This window comes from Sceloporus occidentalis, unplaced genomic scaffold, assembly GCF_023333645.1.
Source record: "Sceloporus occidentalis isolate IW3139 unplaced genomic scaffold, rSceOcc1.0.p SCAF_3, whole genome shotgun sequence".
Taxonomy (NCBI): Eukaryota; Metazoa; Chordata; class Lepidosauria; order Squamata; family Phrynosomatidae; genus Sceloporus; species Sceloporus occidentalis.
Genome location: NW_028316983.1, coordinates 37,950,268 through 37,974,521, shown reverse-complemented (window position 1 = coordinate 37,974,521; position 24,254 = coordinate 37,950,268). Strand labels below are relative to the sequence as shown.

Below are 24,254 nucleotides of genomic sequence, written 5' to 3'. Positions count from 1 at the left end.
GAGGATGCAAGATAGACGTGTTGATCTTTGAATGCCTTCCTCCAAACAAACCGACCGCATGTCTGGGAAGGAGCAGCCAGCTAGCCTTAAGCGAACTGAAAGTCGCCTGTCCTATAAACCAGCCCCCTCCTTTCAAATAAATCTCTTTTTCCTCTGTCTCCCCTTCTGTCTCTTCCTTCCCAGCTCTCATTTATTTTTGAAGTTTTGTGTCGATGGGAGAAATGGCTGTAAATGGAGTTCGCTCCCTTTGCACCAAGGAGGGAAATGACCAAGCTGGCGTTTTGAAAAAGAATTTGAGCCCCAGGAAACTTGATCTCTGTTTTTTAAAAAACATTTGCTGTGTTTAAAAAGAATTCATAGAATGCCAGAAGTTTTTTTTTTTTGGGGGGGAGAGGTTGGTTTGGTTCCCCCCCCCCCAAAACATTTTATGTGTTTAAATGAATGGATTTTAATTGTATTTAAAATTGTATTAGTACGTTTTTTATTCATAATTGTCTGTGAGGCGCTGTAGGTTCCACTTTGGGAGAAAAGAGGCATGCAAAATAAATAATGTTTGGATTTATGTAATTCAGAATAATAACAATTAGCAGTTAATAACAGTTTTAGGAGCATGTCAGAAAAGGAGGAAAAAGTGCAAAGATAATTTCAGAATCTGGAGGAAGAAAAATCCATAAAAAGACAGTCTTCAGAATCTGATAAAATAGTTGGATGTGCCTGGAGTTTGGGCTAAAAAGAGGTGCCACATTTTTTGGTGGGAGTGGGAAGTTTCTAAAACATGCTTTCATAAATTTCTTTACAATGAAGGTAGCTGAAGTTCAGCTCTTGTGGTAAAACTTGGTAACTTGTTTTCTCTCATGCTAGCCTGTTAAATAGAACACATGTTGCTCTTTGTTTGGTCTTGCAGTGTAGAAAGTGAGCTGAAACATAGGGCTGAACTCTAGTATGTACCAGAGTAGACCCTTTGAATTAGCTGTTGAATGGTGAGTCCACACATTGATCCAATGCATGTACATAGGGCCCTCCACATTCACTGGGTTTAGGGGCACAGGACCCCAGTGAAGTGGAAAAAATAAATTTGAAAAACCTGTTTTTTTAAACCTGAGAAAAAACCTCTCTAGGAATCTCTAGGTCCTCCAGTACAACTCTGGAGGTTGACCATAAAATGTTGCTGGAGGACCTGCAAATGCCTAGAGAAGTGTTTAGGAATCTGTGGGTTCTCCAGCATGGTCAACTTCTGGCAGAGTTATGCTGGAGGACCTAGATTCCTAGAAAGAACATATTAATCAAATCTGAATAAAAGTTAGGGCTCACAACAGAATTCAGGCCATAGTTCCCTGAGAGTTTAGAACAGTTGTCTAGCTCTTGGATTGAGTCAGCCCATGGAAATTTTACATCACGTTTTATTGACATGCAGGGGTCGCCATAAGTCAGGAACGACTTGAAGGCACACAGGAACAACAAATAGTGTTCACAGAATAAGACTGAATTCTTATACTGTATTATCTTTTTTCCTTCTTGCTGTATATCCTTACAGAGGTTGGTTGCAGGTGATTTGTCTTGAAGTGCCCACAGTTCTACACCCACCGTATTCATTTTGTATTATCTTCCAGGCTTGAATCAGGAAAAGTCTGCCAACAGCTCCACCATGTCAGATAGTGACTTTGGAGAAGATGATGGGAACCTATGTCAGGATCCATTGCAGTCTGGGAAGAGGAAACGAAGGGGCAATCTTCCAAAGGAGTCAGTGAAGATTCTCCGGGAGTGGCTGTATGAGCACAGGTTCAATGCTTATCCCTCTGAGCAAGAGAAGCTAAGCCTTTCTGGACAAACAAGCCTCTCAGTTCTTCAAGTAAGAACCACTATATAGTTCTTTTCCTGCAAGATGGCCTGTGATGATGGATTGTTTACCAGATCTGCTGTTCAGTTTTAGAAGTCACTTGTTGTTGTGTATCTTCAAGTCATTTCCAACTTATGATGACTCTTAAGGCAAATCCATCACAGGGTTTTCCTGACAAGATTTAATCAGAGAGGATTTGCCTTTACCTTCCTCTGAGGTTGACAGACATAGAGAGAGAGAGAGAGTGATTTACTCAAGGTCACCCAATGGGTTTCCATGGCTGAGCATGGACTCAAACCTTGGTTTCCAGAGTCCCAGTCCAACACTCAAACCAGTACACCAGGCAGGCTCTCAGTACCCTTGCCCCAAAGAAGATAAAAGTAATGTAGACCATGTATGGAAGTTAGACATCCAGGGAACATCCTTGGATGTTCCCTGGATGTGAGTTCTGTGGCCTCCAGCTAGTAGTGGATATTGCCTCACATGACTTCTGTTAACTCTTTTACCTTTTGCTCAGTTAAAATTAATCCCCTGTTGCTCTCCTTCAGCGCCAGAATGTGTTCGCTCTCACCAACTGAGACACAGACTGCATGTCCTGTGACTCCTCACAATTGGCTATGTTGTTGAGAATTGCTGTCCAGCTATATCTTGAAGGCCACAGATTGCCCACCTTGGTGTAGGACTACCAGATTTTTCTCCTGCTTTATAAGGGATAAGCATGTTTTGTTTTATGCTGGAACTGAATGCAAATAACTACTTTTTTGGTATGTTCCAAGGGAGAAAGGTCATAGTATTTCTTATTCTGTTGCTCTTGAAACATTCTGAAATCTGTTTTGTACTCATCTGTAGTGACCTCAGAATAATCCCTCATATACACCATTTTAAGACCAGTAAAAACTGTAGACTTCACAGATATTTTTATGCATCTCCCCTTTGTGTTTTATTTCTGTTCCATCCTCTTTTTGTTTCTGACCCAAAGAAGAGACTTTAAGAAATTTGAAAAGCCTGCTTATCTTCTTAGGGCACTTTGTGCCTTCAAATTATCTGTTGACGTATGGCAACCTCATGAATTTTACAGCGTTTTCTTAGGCGACCACTCAGAATTGGTTTACTTGTTCCTAATAAAGATCACAGCTGTATGTGTAGCAGACACTCCTCATCACCTTTCACTTGCTAACATTGGAACTGGATGGCTCTATTTCATATAGAGTAAAGAGATTCTTAAGAAGTTTTTGCAGAAAAACAAATTAAGTATCCATTTGGTGTTGTGATGCAGCTTGGTGTCAAATATGCTTGTAGAGGCCAGCTGAAGTAAAAGAGTTTAATTAGAATTAGCATAGAGATCCCGTGAACTCGTTTAGAACCAGTGCTGGAGGGAATGTATGGCCCTATAAAACAAAGTGCAGTGAATATAATGAATAATTTATGTGTCAAGATCTAGTATAGAGCTGTACTTTTCCTATGGGTCTGATTTTTGTAGGGCATGTAATCTCAAGTACATGTAATATGCAAGAAATATCTGTTGGAATAAGCAAGGTTTAACTTGGAGGTGATGAATTTGGAAATGAGGCCAAAATGCCCAAGACTTGGTGCCGAAGCAGATGGCCCAGTAAGCTTCTAGCCGGCTTGGGGGCATGGCGTTTATGCCATGCCATGCCATCAAGTCTCCTGGACACTGCACTGGGCATGCCAGTTGGCTTCTGGGCGACTTGGGGGTATGGTGTTCAGATGCCACTTTCCCCAGAGCTGGCAATAGTACAATAACCAGTAACAGCATTAACAGAACAAGTCATGTATACAGTGGGCTGTTGCCGTTAGCATCTGGCAGTCCATGGATTTGACTGCTTGTGGTTCACCACATTCCATATTATTCACTGGCAGTGAATTCAACGTTGTCACAGTTGAATAATATGGAGCATGACTGTCTTGTGTTTTTTGCCATCTGCAGGGCCCTGGAGCTGAATCTTTACAGATAAGAAGGGTCAGCTATAATGTTATTCTTACAACATTGCTTTGAGCGTGATATTTTGCTGTTTTGTATTTTTACATTTTTTTAAAAAAACTTGAATTAGTAATGCTAGCAAGTTACACACCTTTTTTTTTGAGAGGAAAGTGATCTGGCCTCTTCCTTTCATGATTGTTGTGGGGATAAAATATAGAAAGGTTCCATATACATCATCTTTTTTACTTCACTGGAAGAAAGGCAGGATATAAAAGTAAAAAGTTAATTCAAATGATGGCACGGACTGTGAGTATTGAACAGTTGACGCATGTAATTCTTCATTATAGAGGATATTTCATGCATGCTCTAGGAAGTAGTGGGCATGATGGAGTCGAAGATCTCTAAATGCAAGCTGAGTGATTAGGTCCTCTTCTGGACTCACAGGGCAGAAGGTTCGTGGGGTTAAGATGTAGAAAATGATCTGGCTATATTTGGGGAATCAGCAACTTTAGATTGTGTTTGTCTTAGAAGTCATCAAAGCTTTTTAGGATGGTCTTGGTACAGTGGGTTAGGGAGAGTAATATCTGAACAGATGAAAGTTTGCGGTTGGCAGTATTTCTCAAGAAATATTGCTAAGATAAGGTATTTTAATCCTATTTTAGTAGATATCTATGCACAGTGTGCTGTACTGGGGTGGTTTAAATCCCATTACTTCCTGGGATGAAAATATGGTGCGTTACAGACCGCCATAAGGGACGTCCTCAGGACATCCTAAGTTTAAAAAGGGGCGTAACTTCTTGACGTCCCCAAGCCTAATACGTCCTGAGGATGTACAAGATGGCGGCGCCCCATCTACATGGGGGCTACCATGATGGCATCACGAATGCACTGAGGCGCCGCGCAAGAGCGCTTAGTGCGCCCTTTCGTAGGTGCAGGAAGGAGCTCCGAAACGGAGGCCAGATCAGGGCCTGAGTGGCCAGAGCAGCAGCCGCTGAGGCCCCGATCCGCCGCTTTCCAGGCCGCGGGGAAGCGGCAAAAGGCCACTTCCTCAAGGCCTGGAAAGGGGTGTCCTTGGGGCTTCAAACCCCAAGGACACCCCGCGGCAGCAGAGAGGAGGAGAAAGGGGCCGCTTGACCCCTTTCTCCTCTGCGTCGCTGGGCGCAGCCATCTAAAGGCTGCGCCAGCGACGCAACACCAGGAAGGAGCTCCATTTCAGAGCTCCTTCCTGTACCCTCGCGTGACGGCACTTAGAGCACCCTTTCGTGGGTGCAGGAAAGAGCTCCGAAACGGAGCTCCTTCCTGGTCTTGCATCGCTGGTGCAGCCTTTAGATCGCTGCGCCCAGCAACACAGAGGAGAAAGGGGCCAAGCGGCCCCTTTCTCCTCCTCCCTGCCACCGCGGGGTGTCCTTGGGGCTTGAAGCCCCAAGGACACCCCTTTCCAGGCCTCGGGGAAGTGGCCTTTTGCCGCTTCCCCGCGGCCTGGAAAGCGGCGGATCGGGGCTTCAGTGACTGCTGCTCAGACCACTGAGGCCCCGATCCGGCAGGGAAAGGGGCGGGTGCAGGCCGCCGCTTTTCGGCGGTCTGTAATGCACCTATATTAATAGAACAGTAAGGTTGCCACACTGAAAACCAGTGTGTTATGGTGGTTAAGAATCTCGAGGTCAGGGCTCAAATCCCCCCCCCCTTGAGCAGATTACACGCTCTTAGGGCACGAACAGACAGGCCCAAAAAAAAGCTGCTTCAGGTCATTTTGGAGGTATGCTGTTTAAATGACACACACATCTTAAGAGGCCAGAAGCTGCACCTAAGCTGTGCTCCAGTCCTTAGGATTGAAGCATGGCTTTGGCATGGCTTCCAGCCTCTTAGGACACATGCATTATTTAAACATCATACCTCCAAAGTGACTTGAAGCAGCTTTATTTTGGCCTATCTGTTCGGGCCTTAGTCTTGGCGGAAGGCAATGGTAAATTCCCTGTGAATACAACTTGTCAAGAAATGCCTGTGATACATTATTATTATTATTATTATTATTAACCTTTATTTATGAAATGCTGTAAATTTACACAGCGCTGTACATACAATCTTTTTAGTTAGACGATTCACCATGATACAGGCACACAACAGCAGGGGTGCCCAAATATATTTAAATTCCACTTTAAGATGGTCAGGGCTGGCCCTGCCATTAGGTGCAGCTGTATTTATTATTAGTTAAATCAATATCTTGCCTTTCATCTAAAAAGTTCAAGGCAGGGTGTGTAGCTCTCTTTTCCCAGTTAGTCCTCAAAACAGCCTTGTTAAGTAGGCCGATCCAGGGGATTATGAATACCATGAAAGTCACCCAGAGAGTTTTCATGGCTTGAAATTTGGATTTCCCATGTCTCAGTTCAGCACTATTAACTAAACGACAGTGCCTTGCTGAGATGCTGTGGTTTTGTTGACTGAGCAGTGGCAAGATGTTGGAGGCAAGAAGAATGGATGTGTGTGTGCCATACAGTGTGCCTTGCATCCCCTTAGCGAGCTTGCTGCCCAGAGAGACAGTGAAGTACAGTGGGGCCTCCACATACACGGACTTTTTTTAAGCGGCTTTGAGCGTACGCGCTCAAGCCGTGCGGGGCGGAAGGGGCGGCGCATCCCATTCAGTTGAATGGGTGTGCGTGCTTGTTGTGCCGCGCATGCGCCCATTGCGCCCTGCACACCTCCGCGCCGCCGTGCACAAGCCCCATTGTTTACAATGGGGCTCGAGCATAGGCGGAAATCGCCATACGCGGCGGGATCCGGAACGGATCCCCCGCGTATGGCGAAGTTCCACTGTATGCTGTCCTGTTGCAAATGTTAAAATAAAATAACTGCAGCCCATGTGGGTTTTATGTGTTTAGTGTATGTATGTGTTTATACACTCATTGTTGACATTCGTCTGAGGAAGCAAAATGTCTTGAGCTAACCTGGAGCCCATATGCTCTATAGAATGATAGTGCTGTTATTCCATTTTAAATGCTTTGGTGCCATCCTGTGAATCCTGGGAGTTGCAGTTTAGAGAGGGACATAAGAATTCCAGTGTGCTCCAGTCCAGTGTCCTCACCGAACAATAAGTCATTAAAGTGGAATGGCAGCACTATAGTTTGTTTAGGTTGATATTTGGCATGTCTCTTTAGAGTGATAGGATAAGGCCTCCCCAGACCTTAGTTTTAGAAATGAAGAAAAACAAAACAAACTCCCCCAGGCCATGCTCCCTATATTTCTTCATCCTAAATTTTTCTCTGTGAATTTGTGGTTGTACCAGGGGAGGGGGAAGGAAGGAAGGAAATTTAAAAATTAAGGGAGATAGATTGTCAGATCTAACCCAGATGTAAGTAATTGTAGCAGAAATGCAGTGACACCCACTCAACACCTGATCTGAATTTAGCCACTTCCATTTCCATAGCACATAGTACAGCTGTGTGTTTGTGTTTGCCCTGGCATTTTTTTAGCTGTTGTAGTTTTAACTTTGGGCAGCTGTTTGTTTGACTTCAGTGTGTACAAAACCTAGCCTCTCTAAAATTAAATTCCTTCTACAGTCGGCCCTTCTTATACACGGATTTTTTATACACGGATTCAAGCATACACGGTTTGAAAATGTTCCAAAAAAGTATAAATTTACCTTGATGTTCCATTTTTATTAGGGACACCATTTTGCTATGTCATTATATTTAATGGGACTTGAGCATACACGGATTTTGTTATACACTGGGGATCTTGGAACCAAACCCCAGCGTATAACAAGGGTCCACTGTAATGTTTTTCTAAGCACCTGAGCATTTGAAAGATGGACTAAAATCTTCAGAAATAACTAAATGTCATATTGTGATGGTTTTAGTCAAGTAAAATATGAGATGTGCTCAGAAACATTTAATTTCTTTAGGGACAACAGCTCCTTAGATTTCCCAGCCAGTGGCCAGGCTGGCTGTGGAATTTCTGAAGAGTCTTCCTTATTTGTGCTGTCTGCCTACTGTGTGTACATCTATAAATTCTCAGAACAAGGATTGGAGATTTTGAAAAATGCAGCATTTTGTCTGTCAGCATTAAATTATTTGCAAGTCACCAAGCACTAGAATATTTTTATTTGTTCTGGTATCTTTGGATTTAGGATCTCAGCACAACATGGGTGAAAACTGGCCCGTTCCAATACTTACTATATTTTACTTGGATTTGGAATCTAATACTGCTGTTTAATGTTTTCTTCCCAAATCACTCTTATACTCCAGAAAGGTAGTTGGGACGTGGAGTGGGAGGGTGAGGGTGAGCAGTCTTTAAGTATTGTGAGAGGCCATGCTACTTCAGCATTATAATTGGACAGCATGTTAAAAGGCATATGCCAAGGGGTAGGGACCAGGATTCCTGTGACTTCTGTGACAAAAAGTCTTGGTTGGATGGGTGATTCATCTTGCAAATGCCCTAAGAGGTCTCTGATCTTGAGTCATTTTTCCTTGCAAAGTTAAAATTGCTCAGGCTGGTCCTGGTAATTTGCCAATGTAAAAATTAGATTGTTGTTGTTCTTTGCAGCAAAAGCTGCATTTTCCCACCTGAGAAACCAATTAGTCATTTGGCACTTCCTATCTTAATACTGTTCTGTAAACCCATACCACATTCCAGTGGATTACAGAACTTGATCTGAGTTAAGTTAAATATCCAAATTATGATGGTGAAAAGCCGTCAAGTAAATGCAGGGCTGTACATCTACAAAATAAAACTGTAGACGTATGTCCATTTAGATCACATACCAAAAGCTTAATGACCAAATATATTTGGTTCCCCCCCCCCCCCCCCCAGAGATACATTGGCGAACAGCTTTGTAACATGTCTGAACTAAGTTGGACAACTTAAGTTCAGACTACTAGGAAATGGAGTAGTGTTTCTACTGCCTCTTGCAAAAATTTTCTTCATTGTACCTTGCTTTATCTTTTTATTTTATTGGCATTGGTTTATTAAGAGTTAGGTCATGGTCTTTTGAGTCTATCTTCCCTTCTGGATCTGTGTATCTTAAAACAACTCTCTGGGAGTGACCAGCTAGATTCTTTTCAAAAAACATAAGACTAGTGTTTGGAAAGTTGATCATGGTAGCTCAGAGTTGCAGTCCTTTGTTAACTGCCATAAAGTTGACTTTGACATGGTTACCCCATGAATGAGAGACATTCAAGGGTAATTTCCCCATGTCCTGCATAACATTTTGGCTGAATCATACCAAAGGTGCGCCTAGTCCAGTACCATCTTTTCCATGAGAGCCAGTGTGGTGTAGTGGCTCTGGACTATGACTCTGGAGACCAGGGTTCTAATCCCGGCTTGGCCGTGTACTGGGTGACTTTGGGCAAATTACACACTGAGCCTTACTGGATGGCAGTGGCAAAGGCAAATTTCCTCTGAAGAAACATGTGGAGAAAACCCCATGATAGGTTTACCTTAGGGTCCCCATAAGTTGGAAAAAACAACAGCAGCTTCTTTTCCACAGTGGCAAACCAGATGGTTCCAAGAAAACCCATGCAGAAATGTAAAATTTCCAGATATTTTGAAGCCTTGGTTGGGTGTGTGTGTAAAAAGAAGAATATACATTTTCTGAAAAATTGAAAGAAAAAAAAAGCAGTATTAGCACCCTTTACTGATTGAAAGTAATCTTGTTACTTTAGGAAAATGCATTATGTAATTTGGGTTGGCATTAAAAACACCATGTCTGATTTATTAAAGGTACAGTTTATTTGAGAAATAAATAGAAATTGAATTTTCTCTTCAAAATATTGTTATAAATTCAGTTTGCAAGGTTCTGAACTGTAAGGAATCTCTTTGCTTTTGCCAGTTTATGAGGAGTTAGGCAGAATACTCTTCATTAAAAATGGAATCCATTGCTGTTAGTAAAACAAAGAATTTTGTTTAATCTTCTCTAATTCTCTATAGTGTTAAACAGTAGACATAAAGTACTTCTTACTATAAAAAGAACTGGGAAAAGGAAACCAAGGGAGGAATTGGTCTTTACACAATTGTTAGTAAGAATGGGGGGGGGGGGGGAGAAGGAGAAATATATGAATACACTTTTAAAAAATATTTTATTCATCATTCTGAAAAAAAAGCAATTCATAATCAGTTTTTTCAGTTTTTCTGGTCAAAAAAAGGCTTTGGACAAAAAGGAGTAAGCGTTTGTTTTCCTCCCTGGGTCTTCTCATCTCCAAACCTTCCTTTCTGTACTCTGGCCTCTCTTTCAGAGCAAAAGTGAGCAGAACACATCCCTCTCTATTGTCAAACTGCAGATTCTGTCAGCCCTAGCAAGCAGAGACCTAGTGTTGAAATGAAGCGATATCTGAGTGTTCTTGCTTTTCCCACCCCATCTCAGAACATACAGGACTTATGCAGTCTCAGTGTCAGCTGTTATTATGTAGCTGGGCAATAGTAGTGCACAGAACCATATCATGAAAGCAGCCCTTAATCATGTTGATTGTCCTCATAACCCAGAGATGAGAAACCTGTGGCACTTCATGTATTCTTGTACTCCAGCTCTCATAAGCCCCAGACAGCATGGCCAGGGATTGGGTATTATGGAAGTTAAAGTCCAATAGTGTCTTGAGGTGAATGCAGGTTTCTTTTTCCTTGTGTAATTCTCATTATGCCCATGAAGCAGGCATTCATCTTGCTGTAAGCAGATGAAGGAAGTTTTACACCATGTCTTAGAGCTTTACTACTCAGTGTGATAGTTTGGACCCATTGCTGTCAATGACTTTCCAGGGCACAAATATAGTACCACTCCCTGGCAGAATAGGGGAAAAAATGCTCGCTGTGCCAGAGAAGCAGTGTTTTAGACCATGTTTTAGTCTTTTAGAGAGTGTTACTCATTTCAGTTAAGCGTTGCTGTATTCAACTAGCCTGCTAGGCAGCAGGCTTTCTGAAGTGCACAGTTTATTTAAAAGGGAAACAGACTTGATTCCAGAAACTGGAAATTTCCTTCTGATGAAAAATTCCTTGGCTGTTTAGGTTAATAAACAAATGCTTCACTAATTCACACGATCAATGTCTATTTGGAATATCTTAAGTTCACAGACCGATGACCATGATTAGTTCTGCTGGGAGTGGGGGCAGAGCCTAGAACAATTGCCTTTTAAGACTGTGCTTTTAAATTATGATTTTAAATTAGCCAAGATTCTTCAACAAAATTTTAACTGTTATAAATACCTTCTGTACAATGAGTTCTTTTCTGGAAGTGCCAGCTCTCTGTGATCTTTTGGCAGTGCAACATTTAAAGGTTTGAGGGCCTGTCAGATCTAACTTGGATGGAATCGATTGTAGCAGAAATTGATGCAGTGACACCCAGTTAGCACCTGATCTGAATTTAGTCATTTCCATAGAGCTACACAGTTGTAGCAGTTGAATACCCCTTTAAATGCTGTGGACTCATCTTACAGAATCTCTACTGCAGTGGTCTCAGACTTCATCCTTGGATGTTTTGGACTTCAGCTACAGTGGTCCATGACCAGTGGCCATTTTGGCTGTAGTTTCTGGAAAATAGAGTCCAAAATGTCTGGGGAGATAAAGATTGAGAACCACTGGTCTAATGCATAACCTGTACTAGAATTTTTTTGACTAAAGTTCTGAGTATCTCATGGAAATACAAATTTCAGTTTTCATTAAGACAGAACCATGACAATTAAAGGGGTATCAAAGTACTATAATTATGTTGTCTGGATACACTTCTGAGGCCTTTTTACACTACACAGTTCTAGAACCATTATGATTCAACTTCTGTGGAATGCTGAGCTTTTTGGCTAAAAATTCTGCAGATCCCAGGAATCCAGGATTCTGAAGATCCTAGGATTATTATCATGGGATGTTGCCATGGTAATAAAAGTGGAATCACAGCACTGTAATTATGTAGTGTGAAAGTTCAGGTATAATTTTCTTTGTCATCCTTTTAAAATCTTTGTGAGAAAGACACATGTGGCAGAGAAGACCATGATAAGAGTAAATTTAATGTGTTGGCTTGATCTCCATGGATCCCTCCCAGATAGTTTGGGATTAGGCAGAAGTTTGAGGTTGCAGGTTGCAATGCTCACCCCTGACATTGAAGAGACTGGGCTGAACACTTTTTAATTGAGACCATTTGTGTTCCTGAAACCTCAGGAAGAGTAGGCAGGTAACTTTGCTGAGGAGCTTTAAGTCTCAAATAAATAATAGAAGAATGGAAGAAGACTGTTAAGAGGATAAGGCTCAATGTGGTCAAACATCATGGCATTTACATACAGACTTTATTACTGGTGCGAAAGTGAATGAGGATTGAAAGGTACAAGTCAAAGGCTTACAAGGGACAAGGTGGGTTTCAAGTTGGAAGAGCCATAGGGAGCCATGTATATTAATACATGTGTTTCTGCATAGTATTTCCATTATCTCAGCTAGTATGAGGCTATGGCCTGTTACAAATGGGCACCCTAGGATGGACTCAGTCTGTGCTAGGGTTAGAAAGGGGCGTCTCTTCCAGACGCCCCTAACCCTAGCACGGACTGAGTCTGTTACAAATGGCGGCGGCCGTTCCACACAGCCGCCGCCATTTTGACGTAACGGACGCTCTGCGCCTGCATGTCGCGCGGCGGAAGTGACGCCGCGAGTGTGTGACTAGCACCTCGCGGCATCTCTTCCGGGCTGCAAGAAGGAGCGTGATTTTCGTGCTCCTTTTTTGCTGCGTCCAGGAACTGCGCTGTTTGGCTGCTGCGGTTCCCGGACGCAGCAACTGGCAGTGGCAGCAGACCGCCGCAATCCGGCGGTCTGTAACACGCCTATATATCTTTTGTCTATCTTATGTAGAGGCTCCAACAAATTTTGCCACTCCTTAAACCCTTTAAACTTTAATTCTCAAAATCTGAGCATTTGAGTGTTCATGTACAAGATGACTGAGCTATCCTAAGTGTTGTTGTCTCTTCCCCTGCCAGCCAGTTTTTTAAAAATGCTCGCGAGGCTGCTTGTAACTTGGTTGGCTTTGCAATTTCACTGATTTCAAAGAGGCTTCCAGGTAACCATGCTGAAGAGCTGATTGTTGAGATTGGAAGTGCATGTTGTGATCTGTGTCTGTTTAGATAAACAAACAACCTCTGTCCATACAGAGTGCTAGTTTGTCTTCAAATTCTTGATAAACCTTAACTGTTTGGTGTGTCCAATGTTGAATCAAAAACATTTGAGGAAGGACAGAAGAGGAGGGGGAAAAAATCTGAATAACGTTGTGATTGAGTGACTTGTAGTATTTAGATTGTTTGAATGCTGCTGCCTAGTTTTGTGAAAAGCACAGAGTGCTTTTTAAAAGCGACTGCTCATGATCATTTTTTTTTGTCTTCCTTCCCTCTCTCCTTCTCTATAATAGTTAACTCTTCCCATATAGGTGAGAGTCACTTGGGTGCCTGACTCAGTGAATAGCCAGTAGCTTTTCTTATGGAGCTCTGAGTTTCCTTTGATAATTCCCATCTCTGTACTGACTACGTCAGGCCTCTTAGCTGGGATCTGACTGTACAAGAATGCTTGGTCTGTTCTGCTTGGCTTGTTATGAGCACAAATACTCTGATAACAAGTTACAGCTCCTGCTTGTAGGCAGGGAAGGAGGTGGCCTGCTGGAGACCATCTTAGATAATCAAGGTCATTTCTTGGATTTCTAAAAAGCAACATAATACCACAGTTTTTGTCTGCAGCAGGCCTTTTGGGTGTAAATGGAGCTAAAGCTAACATTAGCTGTGAAAATTCAGGCCAACATTAACTGGTGCTGTAGGGTAGTTGTTTTATGTACTGCAGAAGAATTTGTATACCAGTTGGTATAATAACTTGTAGTGATTTATAACCTTGAGAAGGCAGTCTATTTAATGTCAGTACTAAGAATTAACTCTTTCCCACTTGTGAAAGGATATTTGCATTCCAGCCTGAAAGACTCCTTCACCGTTTGTCTTTTAGCATTGTGACTGTAGTAGAGTTGGGCTGCAGCAGATTACCTTAGCCATGGTGTTTTCTGTTTCAACAATGGCCTGAGTTTGTCACTTGGGCACTACCCACCAGCCCAAAATTAGATTTTGAGTGGTGAACACTGTCTTAGCATAGTACCTTCACTGGGGATTGGTGCTACTGGTACATTTTCCCATCATCTGTTTGTCAGGAGTGGTATGCCCCTTGTTGGTCACTGGACTATTCCTTGTTCAAGCATGATCAGTTTACCAGCAGGAATGGAGAAATGGGGTGGAAATTGTGCGGCTCTCCAGATCTTGTCATATTGCAGCTCCTGGCATTGAAAATGCTGGCTGGAATGAATGGCTGTTAAACATCTGGATGGTTGTGAAGTTCCTTCTCTAATTGGGCAGTTGAAATGAAGGAGGATGGGGTAACCACGGGAGTGTATTCTTATCTTTTATTGAGAAGATATCTCTAGGTGAAGGTTTGGACCACTCTGAGTAGAAATATTGCCTCCAACATTTTGTGTTTTTGCACCTGACTCTTGAGGTTCTAGTGAAAAATATTATTAATTAATTATTATTATTAACCTTTATTTATGAAGCGCTGAAAATTTACACAGCGCTGTACATGCAATCTTTTTAGTTAGACGGTTCCCTGCCCTCGGGCTTACAATCTAAAAAGACATGACACAGAAGGAGAAGGGAGTGGTGGAGGGAAAGGGTAAGAGGTCCAGCAGTTCCTCACTACTTCCAAGGCCTGGACCAAGGCAGATGGACTGGAGGGAGGGCTTGGCTTCATAATGGATGGTTAATCATTTCCCAGGGAAAATACATACTCTCAAGGGCTCACCCCATTCTTGATGGGCTAACTTTCATTCTTTTGATTAATTGTCTAAGGCTGTTGGAGAAATTCTTAAAAATAAAGTTTGGGTGAGACCTAGCATGGCATAGTGGTTTGAATGTTGGAATATGTCACTGGCTGCTTGGCCATAAAACCTCTGGGTGTCCTTGGGCAAGTCACATATTCTGAGCCTTTGGGGAAGACAATGGCAAACCTCCTGTGAACAAATCTTGCCAAGAAAATCCTATAATAGGTTTGCCTTAGGGCCTCCATAAGTCAGAAACGACTTGAAGGCACACAGCACACATACAACAAACATTATCTTGCAAGACTAATAATACACAGTCTTACAGTTTATCCCCAAACAGTCCCAATCTTAACTTACAAATCAAGGCTGAAGACAAACTCTAAAGAACAACCAATGTTCCCGAGTAGACCCATTGAAATTAGTGGGACATAAATTATTCATAGTAAAGGCTTACTGATTTAAGTGGGTCTACAATCTCATTAGGCCAATAACTGGATGCAGTCTTCTGTCTGGTAGAATAGATCTTATTTGTTCATTTTGCAAAATTTGAACTTAAATGTTTGTTATCTGTTCATGTGAAACACTTGTGCAGTAAACAGAAATTCAGACTGATACTTTCTTTATAGCAGTAGTAATAATAATAATAATAATAATAATAATATGTTTTATTTATATACCGCTCTTCTGAGACGATCAAAGCGGTTCACAAAATCATTTAAAAATTTCACATCATAAAAAGCAACCATCACAACATATCCATCAGTAAAAATCAATAAAAACCGAACATCAAGTAAAACAAACATGGAATCTATCAATTGCAATTAGTCATTTGAATCGGGGGGGGGGGCAGTCTCTATAAGGAGTCCGAAGGAAATGCTAATCGGTAGAGGTGGGTCTTTAAAGCCTTTTTGAAGGCATCCAATGTAGAGGTCATACGAAGCTCTTCTGGAAGTTTATTCCAGTACATTGGTGCAGCCGATGAAAATGCTCTCTGGTGAGTTGCTGCTAGTATCACCTTAGGGTGTACTAATAAATTTTTCCCTGATGTTCTGAGAGTGCGGGGTGGACTATATGGGGAGAGGCGTTCCCTGAAGTAACTTGGACCCAAGCCATACAGGGCTTTATAGGTGATAACCAACAATTTGTATTGAGCATCATAGACACCTGCATTTGCTGAATTCCTGTCTCATGCATAACGGTCAGACATAGGATTGCTTCCAGGGGGGAAAAACACTGTGCAGCTCTTGTTAAGTAAGGGTAGGCAAACCTTAAGAGTTGCATAGAGCCTTTCAGGGGAAGGAATTATCAGCATCCATATTTCATGAAGAGCTGACTTTAGGAGATTGTCTTGACGCTTTTTCAGTAGGTGTTAGTGAAGCAGGCACTTAACTTTTGGATCTAAAAAGGAGGGACACTTTGAGAGACATCAGTAATAAATATTGATGATATGAGCATTGGGAAATACCAGAGTTTAGTGTTAGAGGTACATACACGGGATTCCTTGTTTAAATCAAAAGCCCTTAATGAGTTTAGTACTCATTGTTGTAAGGATCTTTGTTTGTGAGGTGCTTCAAAAAACTTTCAGTGATGGGCTGGGGAATAAAAATAATAATCTTTAAGAATTTAAATATGAATAGTACACTTTGGTTATGCCTTTCCTCCCAGTTTTACCTAATACGCAGTTAACTTTTGGAATTCTGTGCCACAAGATATGGTAGTGGCTATCAATTATAATAGCTAAATTAAGTTTCTTTGTTCAGAAGCAACATGCTGTATATACTCATGTATAAGTCTATCCATTTTAGTTAAAAAATTGACCCAAAAAACCTGAGTCAACTTATCCACAGAGGACTTTAAAAAGGAACCATTCTCTGGTGAAAGGCAAGAGTGTCCTGGAAGCACTGACCTCCCCCTACTCTCTCATCCATCCAGCCTTTAGTGTGAGCAAAAACAGTTATGCCAGCTGGAATTTTGTAAGTTCTTTGGCATTGTTTTTCTTTGCTTCATCCATTAGATCTTTTATTACATGTCCCTAGGTTTTACCCTCAACTTATCCGCAGTTCATATCAAAATCCATAATTTTGACCCCAAACTTGCACTTGACATAATAATTGAGTATGTAAGGTAGCTCTGCAACTCACATGTTGGGGATAGTGATATGTTTGCACTTTAGCTTCCCAGACGCAAAAGTTTGGACTTTAAAAACAAAACAAAACACCCAATTATATTATTCTTCCTGTAATTTGGATTCATGTGTGTCTCTTTCTGGCTCTGGTTCTCTTGTCTTGCTTTGTCAAGATGAATGCTACTAATGAAGATGGGACTGAATATCATGCAGTTTATACCAGCTTTTGCCACCACTTCACCAACAAAACTTACTGGTCTTTTGAGGCTCTAAAAGATGCTGGAATTTTGAAGGTGGCTTGCTGAACGTAGTTAATTCAGTTATCCCTGTTAATCTTTCCCAGACCAGTATTCTCAGTTGCTCATAGTGGGGTGGGGATGATGTGAGTTGTCATTCTCCATAGTAGGACATTTCGCTTTATGGTGATTGAACTAGAGTATCATACATTTGTAAGTAAACATGGCTAGTGATATCAGCATCAAGAAGCACACTTTTGTCAAATAAAAACTAGGCAATTAGGTTACATATCCTGCTCAGAAAGTTTTTCATTCTTTAAAACATTATATTGGTAAGTAAACAAACAAGCTTGTATATTAATATCACTGAAATCTTATATGTCCAGTGCTGATGAATGTTAACAAGGATAGCATGGCACCTGGCTTGCATATTCTGCTAGTTATACAAGTTCTGATTGTGGTGGAAGAATGTGAGTACTGTTTGCCTTTAAGTTTTTAATGCTTTTTTGGTTTTTTAAATGGTTTTTAAGTTGTTGTAAGCCATCCTAAGCATGGGGTAGAAGGGCAAGGTAGATATATTTGCATGAATACATAGAAATAAATAAAATTAATAATAAGCCTCTGCCTATAGCAGTGATTCCCAAGCCCTGTCTTGGATTTCAGCTCCCAGAATCCTAGATTATTGGCCAAGATGGCTGTGTCTTGTGGGAGCTGAAGTCCAAAACAACTGGAGCACCAGAGTTTATGAATCACTAGCCTATAGCTAGTCTTGTTTGTGTATTGTATATATGTACTGCTAACTGTACTGTACATAATCTCTGTACAGTCACTCCTCCTTTCTTGCAGACTTGAGGTCCACAGTCTTGAATATTCATAGAGGGACCACGTCCATTATTTTCAGTGGGGTGTGCTCCTGCAGCATACATCTTGTGCACGCCCGCGGGCACATGCCTTATTCAAGCCTATAAGACTTGACTATAGGTGAGCCTCTATTTTTGCGATGGAGTCTGGAATGGATCTTCCATGAAAATGGAGGGCAGACTTTATATACCCTGTGGGATAATTACTGTGCTCATACCATACTGTAAAATAGTATACCCATATATATCAAGATGGGAATCATATAGGCCTTGATACATTGTTGGATTATAGGTCTTAGCAGGCACAGCTTGTATAACCAATGGGGAGGAATGCTTGGGAGTTCGAGTCTGTCAGCATCCGAGGGCCATATTTTCCATATCCTAGCCATATATAGTGCCAAGCAGAGATTGGATAGTTCCAGCCCCAGAGTTTTTCCCATCCATCCTGAAGGTACCTCTGCTTATTGCCTCCAGTCAATTAAAATTTAAACACCCTGTGTTTTGCAGGCAGGAAAACAATTGCATGGAACTGAGGTATGTTCTTGGTTGGGAAATGACAAAATTCATAACACACCTAGGCTCTGCCTATTTTGTCCTTGGTTCTCTTCAATGCTGTTTGCTACCCCCATGGCTGAAATGAACTTCTGGGATTCTTCCCAAATTGAACGCAGTCCCTGAGCTAGCATATGATGTGTATATATCATGTCTTGATGTGTGCAAACATCAGGATTTCCTGCATGGAAGGGCGTTGGGCTTGATGACCCTTGTGGTCTCTTCACATGATTCTATGAAACCTCTACCTTACTTGTTTTAAAAGATGCAGAGATGGGGATTGCATTTGGTTACTGGGTTAGAAGATAAGATAATCCATCAGCAAGGGTCAGCAGATTTCGATAGGCTTTGCTAACCCCCATAATTTGTCATTGCCATGATCCTGTTGTCGAACTACTCTCTTCAGAGGAGAGGAGGGCAGGGTCTTCTAATGTTGTACAGAACTTGAGCTATACAACAGCTTTCCAAGTGTCTCCAAGGCTCAGAAAAATGTAAGGGAGTGCACCTGCCATTCATTCATGATTCTCAAGGTAGCTTGGCATCATGGAGAATCTACATGCTTCAGATATGGAAGGAGAGTAGGTTCTTGCCTTGCTCCTGGGCATTCTCTCGAACAAAAGATAGAACTTTTCAGTGTTAATCTAGTTGATAGGATATGGGACATTTAGCAGATACTAGTTGGATATCCCTTATCCGAAATGCTTAGGTCTAGAAATGTTTTGGATTTTGAAATATTTGCATGCGTGTGCGCGTGTGTGTGCGTGCACACGCACACACACACACTGAGGTATCTTGGAGATGGGACCCAAGTCTAAACATGAAATTCATATGTTTCATAGACATCTTATACCTACAGCCTGAAGGTAATTTTATACACAACATTTTAAATTATTTGGCACATGAAACAAAGTTTGTGGGGACAATTTTGCTACCCATGTGGACAATTTTGGATTTCCAGATAAGGGATGCACAACATAGAATCATACAGTTGGATTCCAAGGGCCACCCAGTCCAATCTCCTGCCATGCAGGAAGACATAATGAAAGCACTCCCCAACAGATGGCCATTCAGCCCTTTTTAAAAACCTCCAAAGAAGGAAATTCCACCAGGCAGTGGGTTCCACTGTTGAACAGCTCTTATTGCGTTTTAGCTTTTGTGATTTTCTCCCTAGGTGAGGTGGCTATTTGTTTGAATTCTTTGGTGATTTCCCCGCTTTTTCCATTTCTTGTATCTGTCTCTTTGTACATCTATACATGTGGGAAACCTAGAAACAACCTTCTTAAATCTACACGTTAGCAGCTTATCTCAATTTATGTTTTTTTAAAAATGGAAACCCATCCATTAAAAATGCAGGATATAAATGAATATAATAATAATATAATAACCCTTAAATATATTTTAAGAAGAATTATACACTTGTGAAAGGTGATTTGCATTGTGGTTGTAAAAACATAGTTTGGGGGTGAGGAACTTACTGAATTTGTGGTAACATATCCTCAGGAGATATTTGAAAGAGATATCAATCAATGTGATATGTATTTCCATAATGATTTTATTTGAAGTGTGCATTCATTTCAGTATGTTGCTAGAAACCCTCTGATAAGTAATAAAACAAACTGTACAAATGGCAGCTGTGTTTCCATGCATCTTGTAATTAGATCCTTTTAGTGTTGCACTACAATTCCTGTGGACTTGTTTGGCAGTGGACCCGTATCTTTGGGGTTGTTCCCACTAGGTGAAACCCCGCGTTCTGAATCGAATCCAAGGAGTGGCGTTCCTATTAGGATCCGATTTAAACCTAGAACGGTTCTAGAGCAACCCGCAATCGTCCCCATTACAAATTGAATCGTAGAGCGGGATAGAAATTTAAATCGAGCTTTCCTCATTTAACGCGTGTTAAAAAAACACTAGGGTCCAACCTACGTTTTTCCATTGATTCGAGTTAGGAACCGGAGTATTTAAATAGGAACGACAGCCTTTGAATCGTGTTAGATGGATGGGAGGAGTGGGCTGCGATGGGGCTGGCCTTGGGGGAGTTGCCCTTTCTGTCCCCATCTGTCATGGCTGTCGCCATTTTTGCTTCCCTCACCCCTTTGTCCGCTGTGGTCTTTCAATAAGAGATAAGGATTATTTTTATTTTTTATTTTAATGGTTTACAGGCGCTTAATCTCTTCAGCGCTTTAAGCGCCTGAAGTCCCGGCTGTTCAAGCGCCTGCATCTGCCGGTGGATTGCAACCTCCCCTCTGTGTGGGGAGAGCCCATTTCTAACGGAGGAGAGGCAGGAAGGGAAGGCTCCTCTCCAAGAGGCATTCCCTGCCTCTGATCTCGCCCAGACAGGGAAGGGAAGGCTCCTCGCGAGGAGGCATCTGATCTCGCCCAGGCAAGGAAGGGCTCTGATCAATGGGGGCGGGGGGGATAGAGCCTTTCTCCCTCCCTTTCTCAAACGGAATCTGCCTTCTCCTCCAACCCTGGAAAGAGAATCTTTGGGAAGAGTGCTCCCTCCCTGCTTTTCCAGCAGCCTCCTTCATTGATCTCTGTGCTCTCTGAAGGGATTCTCCCTGGCTGTCTTTTGGGAGACATGAAGAGGGGATGCTGTCATGCAAAACCTATCCCATAGTTCCTCTGGAAAGAGCTTGGGTTTCTTAAATTCGCTTTGCCAGAAGCCTCCCCCATTGATCTCTGTGCTCTCTGAAGGGATTCTCCCTGGCTGTCTTTTGGGAGACATGAAGAGGGGACGCTGTCATGCAAAACCTATCCCATAGTTCCTCTGGAAAGAGCTTGGGTTTCTTAAATTCGCTTTGCCAGAAGCCTCCCCCATTGATCTCTGTGCTCTCTGAAGGGATTCTCCCTGGCTGTCTTTTGGGAGACATGAAGAGGGGATGCTGTCATGCAAAACCTATCCCATAGTTCCTCTGGAAAGAGCTTGGGTTTCCTAAATTCGCTTTCCTAAATTTGCTAAATTCACAAACAGTCAATGAAATGGAAACGATGCCAAAAGATAAATCGCTTCCAAATATTCTGGATTAACGTTACGTCATTCTGATGTACTATTGATTGACAGCTCCAAATAAGGTATGGAGGAGAAGAATCGCTTTATTTAAACACCGATTTCATGCCAAGTAGGAACGCTTGCAGGTAAAAACTTCGATTTAAATAACCAGATGGGAACGATGAACAAAGCGATTCGGATAGCGGGATAAGAACAGTGTTATTTTGAATCGATTTTATTAAAAACGTTGTTTTTTAAATCGTTTCAAATCTTAAGTGGGAACAACCCCTTTGTTAGCTGGCCATCTCTTTCAAGAAATGCAATTGTACACAATTGTCCTGTCCAGCCTTATAATTTTGTGCTCCTTATCATCCTCATTTAAACTCTAAACTGTTATTTGGAATGGTGCTGTTTAGGGTCATTTGTGCGACACTATTGTAAGGTAATAACACAGTTCATAAGATGATGGAGACAACTCTCTTGCCTTGGGAAACATCCTATATTCCAAGAGGGCTTGTTTCAGCTTTGAAGCATCTTTAGCGATAAGAGGAGCAGGTATGATGATTGCTAGCAGACTGAGGATGATAAGGATTGGGATAGCTTCTCCTAGCTTCCCCCAGCATCGAGCTCTAAAGATTTGTTTTTTGTACTTCGAATCACTTTGAAGGTATGCTGTTTAAATGATGCATGCATCCTAAGAGGCCGGAAGACGCGCCAAAGCCATGCTCCAGTCCTAAGGACTGGAGCGCAGCTTTGGCACGGCTTCTGGCCTCTAAAGATGTGTGTGTCATTTAAACAGCATACCTCCAAAGTGACCCGAAGCAGCTTTATTTTGGCCTGTCTGTTCAGGCTCTAACATACTCTGCTATACCCTGACAGGTCTGTATGCTTGGACCTGACTGGTTCAGGATTAGCATAAGCAAATATTGGTAACTGGAATCCTCTGTGGCAGTTACAAGTTACATTAAGTATTCACGGTCCCTGTGTAACTTCTACTTTTAGGGGTTACAGAAGGAAGCCCCTCAATCTCCACTCAGTAAGCAGCAGCAATTGAGGGGGGGTCTGTTCTCTTGACTCTGGAAGCAGCTGACTTAACATTCTGAGCCTTCCCTTGTCTGAGTGATCTCCAGCAGAAGGGGGAGTAGGGGACGGGGGCCTTGTTTCTGCCTGTGGCACCAGAGATCACCCGCAGATGTGAGTGGAATCACAGCAGCTGCTGCCTAGTATATGGGGCCTGGGAGGCCAGGCCAGGATTCATTGCAATTCTGTTGGTTATGCATAATGTATATACTTGACTATAAGTCGACCTCATGTATAAGTCAAGGGCAGGTTTTGGGGCCAAACTTAGGGATTTTTCTATGACCCGTAGTTAAGTAAGGGGTAAAATTTATCAGCATATAGCAAAGATCTAAAGGATGAGGCAAAGCAAAACAATGTCAAAGAACTTATAAAATTCCATCAGACATAACTCTTAAGACTGTATGGATGAGAAAGTAGAGGGGGTTAGTGTTTCACATATTATACCCTTGCTTTTCACCAGGAGATGGTTCCTTCTTTTAAATAAGAGTTAAGATTAACTATATAAAAAAAGAAGAAGCTGGTAGCATGTGCTTTCGTGGACTTGAGCCTACTTCCTCAGATGCATGTTTACATCTGTATTTATCTGAGAAAACAGACTCAAGTCTATGAAAACTCATGCTACCAGCTTCTTTTTGTTAGTATCAAGGGTGTTACAAGAGCACTTTGCATACTGTAGTGCATCCACGCCAAGCGTGCCATCTGTGGTTTGAACTTCTGCGGATGGCAAGCTCTGGCTTTCTGAATGGGTGCATGCAGCAATGCAAGCTGGAGCGCGCCCATTCAGAAGACTGGGACTTAAGGCCCCATGTTTTTTACTGTCTGCGGGGGGGGGGGTATTCCTCCGTGGATAGCAAGGGTGCACCGTATTTTCTTTTAAAGATGAGATGATTTGATTTTTTTATGTAGTAGTGAGTAAATTAAAATTAAAATGATTTAAAAATCTGAATTTGTTACTAATGTTGATTATTCAGTAAACACATTTATAGAATACTTTTTAAATCCCTTCTCCAAGCATAAGGGAGAAATAATTGAGGCTAAGGATCATACATCTGCAGTGTAATAGATTATGTGTCCTGGATACCCAGGAACTAGTGAATGAACTGGTAAATGAACTTTTTGAATTACTTTGTATCTCTTTAACAGCCAAACAAACAGAAATCTCTTTGTTACAGAGTTCTTCCTACATACTTAACCATATAGTCTGAAGGAAATGTAGACCTCCTAACCAAAAGGCTGGAAATATGCTGCAAAATCATGTAATTTAGAACAGCTAGTTAGTTTGTACATCTTGGGGGGAACATTTAGCTTATTTGAAAAGTAATTTTGAGTGCTGCTGTTGCAGGAGGAGTTGGGGATGATGTTACAGTATGAAATCAGAGAAAATATATATTTGTAAAAACATTGTAGGAAGGAAAGATTGTGGCATCGATCCAGCTGAATTATTAGTTGTGTTTAACAGTCCAATCCTGTATATGTCTGTTCAAATTTAGAAATATGTACTGTTGATTTCAGTGTGTCCTGCTCCTAGGTATATTGCTGTAGGATTCCTTCCTTCCATACATCCCTTATTTATATCTTTTCTCCTAGGCTGGGACTCATTGTGGCTTACACCCCCCAAAAAACAAACAAAAACCACCCAGGAATACTGCCAAAGTCTTGTTGAAAGTATTGGTGCTGATTTTAGTTGTATATTTCAATGGAGTTTTATTTAGCTGGATCATACTACTAGTCTAAACTAAAGTTTTTAAAGTCTGTGTGGCCTACTCCTCGTCGCACGTAGCTACATTTCCTGGAAACTTCATTTTCATCCTTGTGCAAGTATCTAATACATT

At 41.7% G+C, this 24,254-nt stretch overlaps 1 protein-coding gene across 3 annotated transcripts in view; it reads left to right on the top strand.

The window, feature by feature from the left end:
* Positions 1-24,254, top strand: part of TGIF2 (TGFB induced factor homeobox 2) — a 42,130-nt gene that overhangs the window by 11,344 nt on the left and 6,532 nt on the right. For all 3 annotated transcript variants that reach the window (XM_089514050.1, XM_089514048.1, XM_089514049.1), the window contains exon 2: positions 1,611-1,849. In XM_089514050.1, coding sequence (XP_089370176.1) covers positions 1,646-1,849 — 204 coding nt within the window. In that variant the 5' untranslated portion in view covers positions 1,611-1,645. The remainder of the gene's footprint in view (positions 1-1,610; positions 1,850-24,254) is intronic.